This window comes from Panthera leo, chromosome A1 (genome assembly GCF_018350215.1).
Source record: "Panthera leo isolate Ple1 chromosome A1, P.leo_Ple1_pat1.1, whole genome shotgun sequence".
NCBI classification, from domain to species: domain Eukaryota; kingdom Metazoa; phylum Chordata; class Mammalia; order Carnivora; family Felidae; genus Panthera; species Panthera leo.
In genome coordinates, this window is record NC_056679.1 from 184869573 (window position 1) to 184889426 (window position 19854).

Sequence of the window (19854 nt, forward strand, 5' to 3'; positions counted from 1 at the left end):
GAGTGTTAAATCAAGTTTTTGGAGTGAAGTTGATTTATTTTGAATTACACAATTAAACCAGTTTTTCTTGATGGGATTAGACGGAGGCAGTAGATATTGTGTAAGTTTTGTCATGGATACAAATATTACCTGTTTTTTAGAAAAAATATTAAAGATAACCTAATATGCCAAAATGACTAGGTCTGTAGTTTTGCTTTTATAAAATGCCCTCAAATTTAAATGTGATTTCCAAGTAGCAATAAAGTCCACATCTCTGGATTATCTGTTTGCACTACAGGTACCAAGAAACCATTTTCACTGCCTAAAACAGTAACCCTTATTATGCCTTAAAAGTGCATTTGTGAATTGTTGGTTTTGACGTATATCTCATAATTTAGAATTTAATTAGGTTACCACTTTTAATACCACCTAAATACAATATACTGACCCAATCTACAAAGTTGGATCAATGTTTGAAATGAAGATTCACAGTTAACCTTCCCAGGCCTGTTATTAACATTTCACATTTATACTCTTAGCTTTGATTTATATGCCTCACAGATGAATTCAAATTTAATTATAATTCCACTACAACATGTTAATTAGGTAGTTTTCCCAAATCTGAAAACATCAATGCTAATCTCGTTGTGATGTTTTGAGGCTTCACAGCTTAAATCCATTATAACATTATGGAATCCATAGCTCAGGATTGTGGAGAAAGGCTTCAGAGGAGTATTGTCATTGTAACAATCCTATTTAAACAAAAAATCAAGTTATTAGAAGTCTGCAAAATATAAATATTATTAACTATTAAAAATCAACTGTTCAATTGAAGATTTATAATCATGTCATATGTAGATGTGTTAATATTTAGTTTGAATAGGAAAAAGTGAAATCACCACTCAGGTAAATTTAGATGGCACCAATGTGTATCGTATCAGTGACAAGGTTTACATTTTTTATGCATATAACTATTTTCCAGTGTTCTAACTGCTATAGCAATGGTATACAACTACAGCACTGAGACACCCTGGCAATTTGCAGATACCCAGTGTGGAGACCATCTGCCATAACTTACTTTAAGAATAACATCCAAGTTCATACTGATTTTGTTTATAAGTCAATAGTCTCAAATTACTTCATTTATGGTTGAAACTTTTGGTCCTGTTGTCCTACTCAGGCTTGTGTTAACTTTAAATGTGCAAGAACTTGAGTCTACATAAAGCAAAATAGGTGAAAAATACTGTCTTAGTGCTTCTTTTAAAATTCAGCTTATTAAGGTGATTTTCTATGCTGCTAATTTAATGAAGTGGCCAATGTACATATCAATGATTGGATAAATTCCTTACTCTCAGGGCATTCTATTTTAAATGTAGTTAGTACATGCCCTCAAATATTAGCTAACTAGATCAGTGAAGTCATTTTCTCCATTGCTATTTTAATTCCATTGTTTATTTTGAAAATAATTCAGATTTTAATTCCTCAACTCTAGAATAAAACTGTAGCGTTAGAAGATTTTCTCTGTATGGAGAGTAACTATGAACCAAATTTACCAATTAAGGGACCATTTCAGGAATTGTTGGAAGGTGGGTTATTCTGTAGTAACTATGTTTCAATTGCCGTGCTGTACGTCCAGAAACAATCCATTTCAACTTTTGAACATTTGGTTTGGAACACTTGTTTGATGAATATTCAGTTAAACACTTGGATACAAGCTCTTGCCAGAAGGTCAAATCTCTGCCACTTATCTGTACATAAAAAAAAAAAAAAAAATCAGTCAATAAAAAAGTCCTATATTATTTAACTATAGCAATAATTGTCATCTTCCTAACATGTGTCTTTCCTTGTCAAATAAATCTGAGGATAAGCTACTTACGTTTCAAACAGACACATGACATCTCATTTTACTTCAGGAGATAGTACAAGTGGTTTAGTTTCTTTTACAGCTGTTAACACCGTTTAGGCTATGACCTTGACATACCTTGGAATGTGTCTGAAGACATTCTATTCCTTCTGTTAACTCTACACACTTCTGTGCTTGGATCTCCAGTGCAATGATAGACAATGCCAACACAGAAGGCTAAAAGATAAAATTTAAAGTAAGTATTGAATAGAAAATATGTATATAAGTAGGTTTAATCTTTATATAAAATATTTACCTTTGCTTTAGAAAATATGATCCTGCAGTGGCATGCCTTAAGCTGAGCTTCTAGTCTTTCAAAATTAAGGCTATTCTTCCTTTAAAAAGAAAATGAGATTAATTTTATATAGAAAATTTAAATGTAGTCACAAGAGATTTTTAGAACACTGAAGTCATTTTAAAGTAAAGTTTATGCACACTTACCACAGAAAATAAATTATCTGAAGAATTCCTTCAATGGCATTAACTTCTTAAAGATGTCATAAATGAATTTTAAATAATTGGTTCCCCCTTCTTGAAAAATGTATTATGCCACAACTATCCAGTTTTTTAATCTATTTCTACACCTACTAAAGTTCTTTTTCCATAAATCTGTTAGATGCTTACTTACTAGGTTCTATGAGTTAACTAGTCTATAAATGGAAAATATAATTTAAAAATGTAAACATGTCCTTTAATCCTAAGAATTGGCCTTCACAGACTTCAAGAAGCTGTTGACAGCTTCTGCTGGATAGTGAAGTGAAAGTGCTGAAGGTGTCATTTTGTTTAGTTTTTTTCCCCCTCATTTTGCTTATTTTCATTAGAATTATCCCAAGATACTGATTATTTGCAACATCCAGAACACCATTTTGATTTCCAAATCTTTGGGCAAAACAAAGGTCACATACCTTTCAACTGGCAAGTTCTCTTGAATAAGTGAATAGTAGAGTTGCAGAAATTGAAAGGCAGTAGTAGCTTTGACTTTCCAACACACCTTCTCCAATACAATCTTTTCCATTCTCATCAAGTCTGAAACTGTGAACCTATACTGGCTTATTCGGATCAAGTCAGTTGCCAATGGGACATTCCTTTCCTCTTCTATTGATTTTACAGCCAGATAGAAGCAGCTCAGCCCAACACACCCAAGGTGTTTGGGCTGTACCTAAAAAGACAGTAAGCCCATTTCTTTAGCTTATTTCAATTAAACCATAAAGGATAATATAGAACTCAGACCCATCATTATGACAATGTATCCTTGAGGTTTATTTTTCAACTGTGAAGGACCTAACAATATCCAATCATACTTCAACTGCAGCCGGTCAATGCTATGTACCCACTTGGAACCAATTTTGGAGAAAGTGGACTAAGTTTCAGTGTAATGTTTGGATTTAGCCCATATGAAACTTTTTTTTTTCCCCCTTTGTAACTCACTGTAGAACTGTCAGCACTGTGTTCTAGTTGGGCCAAATAAATTAACTGGTCAAAGGCTTCTGTGAGGACTGAAACACCTTTACAGCTTATGCACAAAATTTCTTTCTAGGAAGATGTGTTTTTCCAGGCTGTTTTCTTTATGTAATGTGTAAAATAGTTTTTAAATACTTTAGCACACACTGTTTATTCTGCTTCTAAAGCTTTACCCACTCCCAGTCTTTTATTTATTCTTTCCAGAATACCTACAATGTAACAGTGTCAAGCTTCTATCCACCCTAAATTCCAGCTTAAACTAAACTTTAAGAAGCTTGTACCAGTGTTTGTACCCTTCTTTTCTTGGAACCCCTCTAACATATTTATTCCTCTTTAGATGTTTAATTTTATTATACTTTGCATTGTATAATAGTTATTGGCACAAACATCCTCACATAAGATTATAATATTTTTAAGGGACAGATGTGTATTATTAATCTGTGCAACATTTATAGATTCAAAGGTAGTGTCCAAAGAATAGTTTAATTAGTCTGTCTGAGCAAGTTTTTTGAACCATCCAATTCAGCAAACACTGAGTTCTTTCTGTATATGATGTGTTGTGAAGGACTAAAAGATGAGTGTCATTCATGGGCACAGAGAAGGCAGATATATTTTTAACAGTTAAGCAAGCTCTGAAAGTTACATGGATGTCCACTTATCCAGTATAGGGAAATAATTACATAAATGTTCCTCCTTCAGAAGATACTGTCTTCCCTACTGTGTGCAAACTGATGTTGGAAATGGCAATTATAAGCAAGATCTGAATAGGTCTAGGGCTAAAACAATTAGAACTTTATATATGACTAGAAATTAAGATACTCTATTGACCAGGTGGTTCACAGCATCAAAAAAACAAAAACAACAAAAACAGCAAAAAACCTCTCTCTTAAGTAGGCTTCACGCCCAGCATGGAGCCCAGCTTGGGGCATGAACTCCTGACCCTGAGATCAAGCCCTGAGTTGAGATCAAGAGTCGGACACTTAACCTACCGAGGCACCCCAGTGCCCCAAACCTCTAATTCTTAACCACAATCTAGCATTCGGCCTCTAACAAATTTCTTTAAGTTTAAAAACAACAGTAAATAAATGAAAATGCCCAAGCAAAAATTTTTAAAAAACAACAGCCACCTCTCATACTGGCAGAGTCTGCAATTACTTGTTATTAGGTTGTTTTTCAATGTCAGAAGTTAAATCTAATGATGCATTCCTCTTGATTCTAAGGAAGAGTACTCATCAATGCTGTAGCACACAGAATCATCACAACGTTTTGGCTACTTGATGAATATAAAAAGGTCAAGTTTATGAATACTGGCCCAAAGCTAGCTATTCCATCTCCAAAACACACTGAGCAAAATTAAGAAATACTCTGTGTAATGTAGCTTTAAACATACCTTCATTTTGGACAGGAATCTGTCCAGTAAATTCACAGCTAGAGAAAATGTCTCCGTGTCGAAGCCAAAGAACTGAGTTAGACTAAGAAGATCTTTTACTTCAAAGTCCCTTAGCCTTGCAGTCATTCTGAGGCCATTATCGTGTGCAGATTCGATTAGTCTCAAGCCGCAGACCTTTGGCTGACATCTCGACTCCTGTTCCAACAGGGCATTCAGCTGGTGTAGCAGTTTCTGAGAGTCAGTTGTTGTCAGTACCTCTATCATCTATATATAGAACAAGGCACAGAAAGGAGTGTTAAGAAAAGCCCTTCCTGCCTTCAACAGAAAGCCAAGCAGTTTTTACTCAAGTCTCCCCTCCCCCAAAGCTGCTAGTGAAATCTAAGTCCTTGCAAAGTGCCATCTGTTACCCCCAACCCCATCCCACCAGTTGGTCACATCCCAAATTGTGAGTTTTCTACAGGGTGGGAGCTGTGCCTTAAAAAATGTGCAAACCTTCAAGAAATTCTTGTTCAAGCCATTCACTGTCAAGAAAGAACTATGAATATCGATGCTGCAAGAGTGAAATTAGATGGTAGTATGTATTCTGCTACATATTAGCAACAAGAACTGTTAATGTTAATTTTACTTAATCTCTAGTGCCTCATCTGTAAAGCGGGTATGACTATTATTACCTACCTCACAGGCTTGTGTGGAAAAATGAAATCACCTAGGTGTAGTGCTTAGCACCTATAGTAAGTACCTAGTAAACACGGGACAATAATAACTTACTTCTACCTCTGTAAAACGAGGTAACAATATTGGTCTCTGAATGGCTATTAAGATGATTCACCTAGAGTTTTGCACAGTGCGTAACACACAGCGCTCAATAATTGATAACTGTTATTGGTGTCAGGAAAGGAAGCTTAAAGGGTGCTATGGGAACACGTAGTGAGGGCAGGAGGCTAATTTAGTTGCAAAACGAATTTAGGAGTTTCATTAATTTAAAAGCCGGTATTCCACAGCTACTATGTCCTGGCCACAACGAAGCCCCGGATACAGGGCTCCTCCCATACACCAACTGAAAGACAGGGAGGCAGGGGGATCTTTAAAGTGGGGCGACGGACGCAGATGAGGAACCACTAACTTTATGGGTCCAGCTCTTTTAGCCCTGGGCTGGTCCCTGGGGCCTGGCCAACCTGGCGTTGATACTTCTCAGGAGGTCGGGTCTGGCCCCGCCCCTCCAAGCTCGAACTAGCCTGGACTTGTTGCTTACAGCAGCGGGAGAGTTAACTGAGAAAAAGGGCGCGGGCCGAACTTACCCCTCACCCTACGCCCCCAACCCTGCTACCTAGCTGCACCACGAAGTCAACCCCGAAGTCCCAGCTCACCTTGACCGCGACTGCGGCTCCTCGGTGGTAACCTCCCTCCCCGGGCCTGCTCTCACCTCACCCCAGGATATCAGATCCGACAAGCCCACGAGGCGAGAGGACTCGCGGGTAAGAGGTGAGTGGCCCGGGGAGGGGGAGCCGTCCTGGGTGGAGGTCTCCGCAGCGCCGCCCAGACGACACTGCCCACCACAGAGTCAGCTCCGAGCCGAAGGGACCGCGCCTGACTGCCCGGGTAATATATTGGAGGGCGGGGCTTTCCCGAGTCGGGAGGGGGAGGGGGAAATTTTCGCCCCTGATTGGTGTAGTTCCTTTGATGGATGGCCCCAGCGGTCCAAAGAGGGCTGGTCTGTGGAGGAAGAAGTCTAGCCAATCAGCACACACTTCCCATCCGAGTCAAATTCTCCGCCCCTTGAGACCACGCCCTACTTCCTCTAAGCGTCTCTCATTGGAGAATTTTCTAAAGCGTCTTCAATGAAGGGGAGGTCGAACTAAATGCTGCACGCCCCCTGTCCCGGGTAAGGTCTCCTCTGGCAACCGGATTGACCAGGACATCCTTCCAGAGTGTACTGGGAGTTTTTGTTTCCTGTGGTTTAGTAAAGTGGTTCGGCCTTCTCTTTTTAAAATTACAGTGGCTAGTTACAAAACACAAAGTAAAGCCTTGATTTTTCATTACAGATGGAGAGTTGGTGTATTTTCTATGGGGTGGTGTATTAAATTTCATAGGTTTCTTCTTGTGAGCTTTGGATATCAATATTTCTTGCCTTAATTTGCTTTTTGTATAATTTATCAAAGAATGGAGTCGGGGTAGGTACATTCTTGGTCTTTACCAATTTTCTGAATTTTATTTTTTAACAAATTGAAAGAGAAAAGTTGGTAGCTTTTTAAGGGCTTAAAATGGAAGGTGTGTGGTTGACTCCTAAGAGGAGTACATGGGGAAATAGTTGTAGTAACTATGAATCTAAGTCCACAGATCCGTGTGTGAAGTGAGCCCATGCCATGTTGGTGGGAAAATGATTGGCCTGAAGCCTTCCTGGACTCCCTTCCTCTTTCTCTCACTGTCACAGATGAGAAGGGTCTGCGTTAAAAGGACCTGAGGACTGGTGAGCAAGGAGTCAGTTATCAGGTCTCATGGACTGTGCTGGGATGTCTCTGTTCTCATGATCTATTCCTGGTTAGTGGCCATCTGGGCTATTAAAAGTAAAACTCTGAAAGATTTACTGGTATTTCTGCTCTTTACGGTGTATTTTCTTGAGGACTTGAGAACCAAGTCCTGAAATGGGGGCAGAGTTGTGGAGAGAAAGGGGGAGGAGAAACTGGGGAGAAAAGTTAATATTTCAAAATAACACCTCAGCCACAAAATCATGTTAGTTGACAAAGTGCCGCCTTTCAAATGGGGAAGGGGCCTTGGTCCTCCTTGAAAACAAACTTACATAATGAATATAAATGGACAATTTAAAATATTTAAAAAATACTATAATAATGTGTGAGTTTACAAATGTACATGTTTCTCTTTTGGCTTTTAGTTACAACATCATTCACTAATATCTATTGAACACATAATACGTGCCAGTGGAGGACAACATTTATTGGTCCCTGTGCTTGTGGAACATGTAAGGCTTCTGGACACTATGAACACGTAGACTTTGGAATAAAACTTTTTCAAATCATAGGCTACTAACTAGCTCTGTGACTTTTAGCAAGTTATTAAATCACATTGAGTTTCCATTCTTTTTTCAAAAATGGGAAGTAAAAGCACCCTCTTCATAGCATTATTGAGAAGATTAAAGCAAAGTACATAAAGAAGTAGGCAATATGCCTGGAACAGAGTAAATACTTGCTAAATAGTAGCCTTTATTATTAAATTACTAAGATTTCTTTCGAAATGTCTTGCTTAACCATACATTTGACTGTGTTTTCTCTATTGTCAGATTTAGTGTTCTCAGCCTAGAATCGGACTATTAGAATATTATTTATTTAAAATTAATAAAAGTATCTAAGTTGCATGTATTATTTTCTATACCTATTATACTTGAAATTTTCACATGAGACTCTAGGTAATATATCATTATTTATGTAAAAATGTTTCTCTCACATTAGGATCTTATTATTATTATTTTAAAATCTGCAATTCCCTACATGAAAGAAATTGTTTCAATAGCGCTAAAGAAACATTGATTAAAAATAAATCAAGTCAAATGGATATTCCTTACCTTTTCTCGTTCCCCTCACCCTGTCATTTTTATTCATAATATTAGAATACAGACAATCATTTAAATAATTGAAAAGACCTAACTAGAAAAATGTGCAAATGTACCACCCAATTATGTGCTCTTGTAAAAGAAAGAAAATGAGCCATTCATTAGTTATGATTTTATTTTTAAAGATGTGTAGATTTAATAATGAGTTTCTGTCAGGAATAATTCAAATGACTGGCTTCTAAGGTATTTTCTAGGCTCAATGATATATGCAGCTGCCATCTTTTTACTTTCTTCTCTGTCGACAGTTAAGTGCAGCAAGAACCAAAGCTCAGAATAATAGCCTTGAGGCTGGGCAAGAATCCCAGGCAGTCACAGGAAGATTTAATCATATTCTCTACATTTTAGACTGCAGAAGTGCCTTTGAGCAACAAAAATTATAACAGGTGTAACAGTGGTTGTATGTCAAATGCTGCCATGACTCATAGGGAAATTCCTAATTGGTTCTGTTTCCATCCAGGAGATTGGAGGAGGTTTTGCCTCACCCTCTTTGGGCTCCTTGACAAATGTCCAGAACTTTTGGATGTAGATTTTTCCAGTTGTGATGAGGGACTAAGAAGTGAGGATGAAAAGGATCTCAGCTTAGTACCTTCCCCTCTGTTTCCTGATCCTTCCTGGAACGAGTTATTACAACCCCTACTACCTCCAGCTGTTCGCTAGAACATCTACTCAGTCCTGTTTGTATGAAGACAGCTTGCTTGTCAGTGGCTTTTTTTGAGTCTTTACTAGCTCCTAGGATACCAGAGAAATTGTGTATCGTCTGGGTGGTGGTGGGGAGGCAGGACGAAGGATCCATGGAAAATAGATTAGTAAGGTCAGGTATATCTTGCCCTTCAGAGATTCTCACTACCTCAGAAAAGGTAACCGCTTTCAACTAATTGGGGTTTCATTATATTCAAAAAACCTAAACTTTGTTAAGTAACCACTGCTTCATAAAGGCACTGGGAAATGTTAGAGGGAGATCTCCTGTTCTCTAGCATTTAGTTTAATGGTCATAGATTCTGTTTACTGCAGGGCTAAAAGCCAAGATCAGCAAATAATAAAAAGAGTTTGCAGGGCATCTGGGTGGCTCAGTCGATTGAGTGTCAGATTCTTGATTTCAGCTCAGGTCATGATCCCAGGATCATGGGATCGGGCTTTGCATTGGGCTCCTTGTCAGACTCCCTGCTGGGCATGGAGCCTGCTTAAGGGTCTCTCTCTCTCTCTCTCTCTCTCTCTCTCTCTCTCTGTCTCTCTCTCCCTCTCTTTTCTCCTCTGCTCCTTCTCCTGCCCCCCCCCCCAACCTCCTGCCTGTGTCTGCCCCCTCTCTCTCTCAAAAAAGTTTGTATTTGTCATATATTTACCATGTTCCAGGTTGTATGCTGAACTTAAACCCACGTGATCTTACTTCTCTAAAACTCGGATATTATTATTATCATTATTATTATTATTCAGAAATGAGGGATATCTTGTATACTTTCTATTTACTAGCTACCATTTACTGTTTACTAAATATACTTTATACATAACTTGAATTTGGATTTTATTACATTAAAAAAAAGTTTTTATTTTGGAACATTTCAAACTCATTACCTACCTTCAATAGCTATCAACATTTTGTCCATGTTGTCTACTTACTTTCTGTTTGTTTGTCCATTCAACAAATATTTACTGAGGACTTTGGAGGTGTCAGACCATTGTATTTTGTAGTCCAGAAGTAAAAATGTTATAGTTCTTGGGGCGCCTGGCTGGCTCAGCCATTAGAGCCCGTGACTCTTGATCTTGGGGTTGTGAATTCAAGCTCCACATTGGGCATACAGCTTACTTAAAAAATAAAAGAATAAATAAATAAATTTAAAAAATGTAATAGCTGTTGGGCCACAGGGTGTGTTGGTTGTTGCTCTCTGTAAAGATAGGGGATGGAAGGAGAAGCTGGGTCATTGTTTTCCAGGTGCATCTCTTCTTTAGTCTGAAGGCCACATTGAGGGGGTCTCTGTGGTCTTCTGCTTTAGTAGGAGAGGGTGGGAATGGGGAGGGATAACAATTCCTTTCCTTTTAAAAAATTTTTATTTAACATTTATTTTGAGAGAGAGAAAGTAAGCAGGCAAGAGGCAGAGAGAGAGGGAGAGAGAGAGAATCCCAAACAGGCTCTGCACTGTCAGCACAGAGCCTGATGAAGGGCTCAGTCTCATGAACCATGAAATCATGACCTGAGCCAAAATCAAGAGTCTGCAGCTTATCTGACCGAGCTACCCGGAGGCCCCAGTAATTCCCTTCCTTATTCAGGTTTCTGCCTAGGCTGCTACCCTGTCTTCCCCAAAGCATGTGCGTATACACATACACATCTAAACAAAAGGTTTTGACAGAGTTGAGGTTTGGCAAATGAAACATTGCATTTGCTAATCTTGCTTTTTTCTTCCTTTGCATTGTACTAGAATAAGGTTATGTTGTAGGTCAGAACTTTTGTTCTCTATGTTAGCCTTAAACTGTCCGAGGCCTTCCTTGCTTCATGTCACTACTTTCCTCATTTCTTTGGCCTCTTGACTCTAATTCCTGATCTGAGCTTTGAAAGATTTAGCCAACTGAAGAGGCTGGTGCAAAGGGCATTCCAGACAAAAGCAGCAGTATGTTCAAAAGGCTCCAAGGAAAGAGAGGGTGAGTGGATTTCTACAAATGGGATATAGATTACTCTGGCTAGAGGTTGGAGGGTGTTGAGCGGAGGTGTCTAACAATGAGATGGGGAAAGAAACAGTTGTTCATCCTAAAGGGCCATGTATACCATGTATACCATTCTTGGAATTTTGGACTTTATTCTATAAGTTTTAGGGAACCAACCATGGAACTTAAAGAGAATACCACAATTGGATTGTGACTTAGAAAGACCACTGGGCAACAGTGTGGAGGCTGGGAAGAAGGAATCAAGAGTGTACTTGGGAAGAGTAGTTGAGAGACCATTGTCTTAATCTAGGGAAAAAGTGACAGGATTGAACTGAGAAGTAAGAAAGTAAAAATGGGAATGGAAAGAAGGAGATAGATTTGAGGGACCTTTCGGGCTAGAGCTGGTGGATGTGGAGACTAGTTAGATTTGATTGGCCAGGGGATCAGGAAGAAGGAAGAGTTCAGTAATAATGTTCAGATTTTTGGTTTAAGTAACAGGTTGAATGGTGATTCTATTTATGTGCTAAGATCAGGGAATACAGGAAAAAGACCGGGTTTGTAGAGGAAATATTTGAGCCAGTGATGCCTGAGGATAGCGATGTCCAAAAGACATGCAGAACAACTCTGGGCGCTCCAGATAGCTGTGGGCTTCATCAGAATATAGGGGATGATTTGAGTTATAGAAATAAATCAGGGAGAAGAGATACAGGAGAGAATGTGTTAAGGAAGCAAGAGAAAAGTTTTCAAGGAGAGAGGGAGCACCAGTACTTGATGTTGTAAAGAGGATAAAATGATGTATGAACACAAAAGAGAGAAAATGAAATCAATGAATATACAAACCATTCTTTCAAGGATATTGACTGTGAGGGGTGGAAGCAATGGGCAGAGGGTGCACATGATATTGAGAGAGATGTTTTGCTTTTCAAAGATGAGCTAGATTTGCACATGTTTAAATGATGCTTGGAAAGAGCCAGCAGGGAAAAAGAAGCATCTGACCACTGGAACAATCTAAAGCCTCATGTGACACTAGTCAATTTACATTTGGTCAGCTGTATTGTTATAGAAGCTTCTAGTCAAATACTCACAGATTACAATGGAAGCGAACATCACAGAGGAGCAGAAATTCGATGTATTTAGCATGCTTGAAATTCTCTAAATAGATGTTAAGAAACATCACTAAAAGCTTCATATATGTTTATGTTTTATACAATTGTTTTATGTTCATGATTTCCAGTCTGAAATTATTTAAAGGGCTCTTCTTGATTTAAAATATTCTGGCTTGTCAAGTTTAGGAGCATTGTATCAGTGTTGAAGAAAGAGTAATAAATTAAAACATGCATTTTATGTGCCCATGTGTAGTTAAAATATGATGGAACAAAGCTTCAATTTGCTTAAGCCTTCTAAAATATCTAGCTTTTTGTTGGAAGTCGCCCATGCATAGATTTAGCTCAAATAGAATAAAAACTTCAGGCACATTATTGAAGTTTCTATTTTTAATGGAAATATGCATATATTTACATCCTGCAACCATAAATACAGTCTATGTGAGCATGAAAATACTTGGATGTGATAAATAATACTGCCAAATAGCATTGATACAGATTTCTCTATAAGACATTTCCTGCCAATCCTTGCCTGGTAGAAGAACTTTCAATAATTAATTTGGTTGAGACACAAGGGACAGACTACATTTTGGGTCTGTTTCCCTTCTTATTAGTTTACAGCCTCAGTGCTTTCATATTTTAACAGTTCGTCAAAAGTTGTGAGGCTTAATTGAACTAATACATGGAAAGAGAACATGTAAGAGCTCAGTATTAGATATTATTATTGTTATTATTAGCATTTTTTATTCATTTTTGAGAGACAGAGACAGAGCGCTAGCTGGGGAGGGGCAGAGAGAGAGGGAGACACAGGATCTGAAGCAGGCTCCAGCCCCTGAGCTGTCAGCACGGTGTCCGACGTGGGGCTTGAACCCATGTACTGTGATGCGAGATCATGACCTGAGGTGAAGTTGGATGCTTAACCGACTGAGCTACCCAGGCATCCCAGTTATTATTATTTTTACGTAGGCTTCAGAACCCAGCACAGAACCCAGCACAGGGCTCGAACTCACGACCCTGAGATCAAGACCTGAGCTAAGATCAGGAGTCTGATGCTTAACCTACTGAGCCACCCAGGCATCCCAAGTGTTAGATATTATTATCTGTAGGTTTAAGTAACCTTCTGAGAGATAAATTATAACCCATAGCACTGCTGACATCAGTGATTAAGTGTATTTAAACTGAGTAATGTTATCAAGACATTGCCCTTCATTACTTACAATAATAAGTTAGCCTTCCAGTTGTTTTAACCTTGAAGCGGGAATTCATCTCCTAATATGCCAGATATAAGAGCTCAAAAACTGGGAGGAGTTGGCTTAATATAAATCTAATAAACATAATCCAATATTTTAGGTTTTTCTTTAGACTTCCTTCTGGTAAGCATTGTCCTTAAGAACTTTCCTTAAGAAACTTTTCATTAAAGTGAAAGTGTGTAATGGTTCCCATCAAGAGGTAATGGCATCTTCTAAGTAAACTTCATCACTGACAAAGGAATTTCACGTATATTTTCTTGTCTAAACTTCCTAGAATCCTTCCCAGAGTTTCAGGGCAAAGATTACGTTTTAGTTTGCTAGGTTGCCATGATAAAATATCTCAGACAGAATGAATGGCTTAAATGACAGAAACTTATGTTCATATAGTCCTGCAGGCTGAAATCCAAATTCGAGGTGTCAGTAGGTTTGGACTCTCCTAAGGTCTCCCTTTGGCCTACAGATGGCCACCTTCTTGCTGTGTTCTTACGTGGACTTTTCTCTGTGCTCACATCTTGCTGGTGTCACTTCTTCTACTTATAATGACAGCAGTCATATTGGTTTAGAGCCACACCCTTAGGATCTCATTTAATTTTCTCTCATTAAAGGCCCTATTCCTAAAAATAGTCACAGTGGGGTTAGGACTTCAGCACATGAATTTTGAGGGGGACACAGTTTAGTCCATAGTTTCTTGGAGAGAACAGTAAGGCCAGAGATTTTTCAGGGTCACTTGGCTTGTGGTTAGCTTTTCATGATCCTATTTTTCCCCATCACACATCTCACATTTCCTGCTGAAATTATTTCTCCAGAAATGCTTTCTTGATGGCATGTATTTATGAAATGATTTAAATTCAGAAACAAAAGAATGGTATTTTATTCACACCTGAAATCCAAGTTTAGAATTTCTTTGATTGTATTTTGCTCGATTCAACTGAACTGACTGTCTTGGAGTTCACTATTGTCTATTTTTAGATGGTCATTTCACAATAGCTTTTAGACTAGCTTGAGAAATTAAGGGTTAGCTTATTCTAATAGTCCCTAACTCACAAACCCTTCAACAAAAAACACTTAAAAAAGGGAAAGAACCTGTTATGAAATTGCTAGCAAGGGATGTCATGTTACAAACCCCTCTTGGGCCATGAATTAACTATTGCTGTTTCAGATTTTCTTTTTTTCTTAAATAGAGGAATTAATAGAGACATCTTATGAGTATCAAAACAAATTATATGTCCGCTGTGCCCTCCCTTCACCTTTCTGGAGGCTGGGGAAGCCAACAGTAAGGTGCTGGCAGATTTAGTTCCTGGTGAGATCCCTCTCTCTGATATACTTATAGCCACCTTTTAGCTCTATCTTCACATAGCAGAGGGGGCTTGGGGTCCCGGGCCCTGGGAGGATGGAAAGGCAAGCTCTCAATGAACTATTGGGACTTCATCAAGATAAAAACCTTCTTCACACTGAAGGGAACAATCAACAGAACTAAAAGGCAACCAACAGAATGGGAGAAGATATTTGCAAATGGCATATCTGATAAAGGGTTAGTATCCAAAATCTATAAAGAACTTATCAAACTCAACACCCAAAAAACAAATAATCCAGTGAAGAAATGGGCAAAAGACATGAATAGACACTTCTCCAAAGAAGACATCCAGATGGCCAACTGACACGTGAAAATATGCTCAACATCATCATCAGGGAAATACAAATAAAAATCACGATGAGATGCCACCTCACACCTGTCAGAATAGCTAAAACTAACAACACAGGAAACAATAGATGTTGGTTAGGATGTGGAGAAAGGGGAACACTCTTGCACTGTTGATAGGAATGCAAAGTGGTGCAACCACTCTGAAAAACAATATGGAAGTTGCTCAAAAAGTGAAAAATAGAGCTACCCTAAGATACAGCAATTGCCCTGCTAGGTATTTACCCAAAGGATACAAAATTACAGATTTGAAAGGGACACGTGCACCCTGATGTTTATAGCAGCACTATCAACAATAGTCAAACTGTGGAAAGAGCCCAAATGTCCAACAACTGAGGAATGGATAAAGAAGATGTGGCATATATATGCAATGGGATATTACTCAGCCATCAAAAAGAATGAAATCTTGCCAGTTGCAATAAAATGGATGGAGCTAGAGTATATTATGCTAAGTGAAATAAGTCAGGGAAAGAAAGAAAAATACCATACGATTTCACTCATATGTGGAATTTAAGAAACAGAACAGATGAACATATAGTAAAGAAAAAAAAAAGAGAGGGAAGCAAACCATAACAGACTTTTAAGTATAGAAAACAAACTAAGGGTTGATGGAGGGAGGTGGGTAAGAGAGGGCTAAAGGGTGATGGGTATTAAGGAGGGCACTTGTTATGATGAACACTGAATGTTATATATAAGTGATGAATCAGTAAATTCTGCTCCTGAAACTACATGTTAATCAGAATTTAAATAAAAATTTGAAATAAAAAAAAAAAAGAAAGAAGAGCTGTCCAATCCCATCAACTGAGTCCCACCCTCCTCACCTCATTCAAACTTAATTATCTCCCACAGACCTCACCTTCAAATCCATCACATTGAGGAGTTAGGGCTTCAACATATGAATTTTTGGAGAGCACATTCACTCCATTACAGAGTTGTTTCTACTTTTTGTTTGCTACGAGTAATTCTGCGTTCATGTACATGTTTTTGTGTGGATATATATTTTTATTTCTGTTGGGTATTTACCTAGCAGTGGAATTGATCGGTCATATGCCAGCTCTATATTTTGAGTAATTACCAAGCTTTTTTTCTAAAGTAGCTACACCATTGTCCCTCCTCACCAACAATGTATAAGGGTTCCAATTTTTCCACATTCTTGTCAACACTTGTTATTTGGTGTTTTGATGATAGTCATCCTAGGGGCTGTGATGTGTTATCTCATAGTTTTGTTTTGCATTTGTCTAATGACTAATAATGTCGAGCATCTTTTCATGGCCTTACTGGTTATTTTAATATCTTCTTTGGAAAAAAAATCTTTTGCTCATTTATTATGGTAAAATATTCATCAGATAAAATTTACCGCTTTTAAGTGTACAGTTCACTGGCATGAAGTATATTCAAATTGTTATGCAACCATCACCACCATCCATCTTCACAACTTTTTCATCTTCCCAAACTGAAACTTAATTCTGTGCCCATCAAATAAGTCCCCTTACTTTGATCCCCAGCTCCTGGAAACTACAATTCTACTTTTTGTCTATGAATTTGACTATTCTAGGTATTTCATATAAATGTTATCATACAGTATTTGTTATGTTTGTGACTGGCTTATTTCACTTAGTATGATGTCCTCAATGTTCATTCATTTGTAGCACTGGCCAGAATTTCATTGCTTTTTAAGGGTGAATAATATTCCATTGTATGTATGTAGCCTGTTTTGTTTACCCATTTATTAATCAAAGGATACTTGGGTTGTTTCCACCTTTTGGCTATTGGTGTGATGAACACTGGTGTATAAATGTCTCTTTGAGACCCTGCTTTCAAATGTTTTGAGTATATTGAAGTGGGATTGCTGGATCATATTATAATTATATCTTTAATGTTTTGAGAAACTGCCATACTGTTTTCTATAGTGGTTGTACCATCTTACTTTCCCACCAACATTGCACAATGGTCTAGTTTCTCTACATCTTTGTCAACACTTGCTAATTTCTTTTTCTTTTTTTTGATAATAGTGAACCTAATGGGTGTGAAATTGGATTTATGTGGTTTTAATTTGCATTTCTCCAATGATTAGTGATGTTAGACATCATTTTATGTTCTTTATTTTATTCTCTTTTCTTTGTTCAACTGATGTTTATTAGGTGTCTGGGCAAACAGAAACAAAATACATGATCCAGGATCTCCAGAAGCTCTTAGCAGAGTGTAGTCTAATAGTAGTTGTCGTCATCGTCGTTGTCATCATTGTCTAATGCTTAAATTTCTTGGAAAAAATTACTAACTTGTCTGAGTACCCACTCTCTCTTCTGCGTAAAAGTAATAACACCCATTCCACAGGAATGGATGTTGTGTCTTTTTGTGTCCTTATTGGTCATTTGTATATGTTCTTTGGAAAAATATCTATCAAGTCCTTTCCCCATTAAAAAAAAATGTTTATTTATTTATTGTGAGAGAGAGAGAGAAGGAGATAGAGAGTGAGCACGAGCAAGGAAGGGGGAGAGCGAGAAAGAGAAAAAGAATCCCAAGCAGGCTCCACACTGCCAGTGCTCAGCTCAACACAGGGCTTGAACTCACAAACTGCAAGATCGTGACCTTAGACTAGATCAAGAGTTGGAGGCTCAACCGACTGAGCCAATCAGACACCCTACCATTTATTTTTAATTTTTTAATTTTTTAATTTTTTTGTTGACCTCTGAACTTTTTATTGGCCTCCTGCTCTCCATAGGTACCCTGTTTCTGCTGCTTCAGTGCCTCAGAACTTTGGTATCGTTGGTCTCAGGACCTTGCTGTCCACAATCCTGTGGGTGGTGGTCATCTAGATGGTTTACAAGGAATTGCTGCTATCCAGGGCATCACCAAGACTGAAGTCCTACCTGTGTTCCAGCAGGCGACGGTAGGTGGTGATCTCAGCCTTCAGCTTAAACTTGACATTGAGCAAGGAAGGCCTCATACTCTTGGCCACTCTCTGCCACTGCCCCTCTGCCTGGGCTGGGACAGCTCTGACTCCAGATGCAGCAGGACCCTGTTGAGTTGCTCCATCTGCATCATGTAGTGGGCCTCCACCTCCCAGGCTGTTCTCCAAGCTGGCCTTCAGGTTTCTCATTGAGTGCAGGTTGATTTCCAAGGTCTGGGCTGTACGTCTCAGCTCCATGAGTGTCATCTCAACTGATCCTATCTTAGTGGTCTGTGAGGTAACCACTGTGGTGCTCTCCTCAATCTTCTCAGACCAGTACTTGTCCAGCTTCTCTTGGTTTTTGAGCCAGCTCATCATCCTGGGCCTGGATGTCCACCATGATCTTGCTGAGGTCCTGAGATTTTGGGGGCATCCAAATCCATGGTCAACCCAGGGTTGACAGTTTGGTTTTGTAGACCTTTTATTTCCTCCTCCTGGTTCTTCTTCATGAAGAGCAGCTCCTCCTTGAAAGCCTCAATCTCTGTCTCCAGCTGCAGCCAAGTGACATTGGTGTCATCAATTACCTCACAGAGGCCATGGATGTCACTCTTCAAAGACTGGCACATGGCCAGCTCCATCTCATACTTGACTTTGAAGTCATCATTAACAAGATGGGCATTGTCAATCTGCAGAACAATGTGGACATTGTCCACAGAATTTTCAAAGAACTGAGCCTTGATGGTCTTGAAGTAATGTCCCCAGTTTCTGACCTGGGGTTCTTTCTTCTCTAGGTGTTTCCAGATTTTGATCTCCAGTCTCTGATTATCAGCCTCCAGGTTCCTCACCCTCTCCAGGTAGGAGGCCAGATGGTAATTCAAGTCTTGCATGGTCTCCTTCTTGCCCTGGATTTCCTCTATGCCCACCAGACCCCTGGCTATCCTGGTGGCCATGTCCCAGACCCCCAACCATCCTGAAGCTAGAGTAGCAGGATATGGAGATCCAGGAGCTTGAACCCTCAGTGCCTGCATAGACCCTGGCTGCACTACTGACTGGCTGAACCTGGTGGCTGGGCAACTGCACTGAGCCCAGGGACCTGTAGTTGGAGGAAAAGGTAGAGCGGTTGGTGAAGCTCATGCTGTTCCAGGAGTAAGAGGAGAGGCCAGGAATCAGGCTTGGGCCACCACCCATACCATTTTTAAATCAGATTTGTTATTGTTGAATTCTAGGCATTCCTTTTATATTTGGGATATTAACCTGTTATCATATACAGTAAAACCTTGGTTTGTGAGCATAATTCATTCTGGAAACATGTTTGTAATCCCAAGCACTTGAATATCAAAGCGAATTTCAAGAACCAATGGCCCAGTTGTGATCATGTGATGTTTGGCATCATATACTACTCATATTGCAAGACATCACTGGTTTATCAAGTTAAAATTTATTAGAAATGTTTGCGCATCTTGCAGAACAAGTTACTCACAATCCAAGGTTTTATTTATATGACTGGCAAATATTTTCTCCCATTCCATAGGCTGCATTTTTACTCTGTTGATAGTGTCCTTTCATGCACCAAGGTTTTTCATTTTGATGCAATCCAGTTTTCTATTTTTTTTCTTTTGTGGCGTATGCTTTTTATGTCACATCCAGGAATCATTACTAAATCCAATGTTGTGAAGCTTTTCCCCTGTGTCTTCTTCTAAGAGTTTTATAGTTTCTCTACCCAACATAAACAGAAAAGGTTTTGGTTTAGATAAATCATTTATCTTCTTCCTTTTTCTTTTCATGTTGTAATCCCTCATGTTCCCTATATTTACCACAAAGTGGCTAGCTAATCTGAGAATTTAACCTGTACCAATATTAATGTGTTTTTCCTATTGGTTATTTATGGCTACATTAAACAACAACAACAAAAACTACCTC

At 38.8% G+C, this 19854-nt stretch overlaps 1 protein-coding gene and 1 pseudogene across 1 annotated transcript; both read right to left on the minus strand.

The window, feature by feature from the left end:
- Positions 1–6325, minus strand: CCNG1 (cyclin G1). The gene is made up of 7 exons (XM_042947461.1): positions 6101–6325; positions 4734–4997; positions 2788–3041; positions 2139–2217; positions 1961–2059; positions 1533–1727; positions 1–731 (listed from the first exon to the last, which is right to left on the minus strand). Exons 2-6 carry the CDS (start codon positions 4995–4997, stop codon positions 1536–1538), a joined length of 888 nt encoding a protein of 295 aa, XP_042803395.1. The 5' UTR covers positions 6101–6325; the 3' UTR covers positions 1–731; positions 1533–1535.
- An 11371-nt stretch (positions 6326–17696) lies between these two features.
- Positions 17697–19068, minus strand: LOC122224974 (annotated as a pseudogene).
- Positions 19069–19854: the final 786 nt, after the last annotated feature.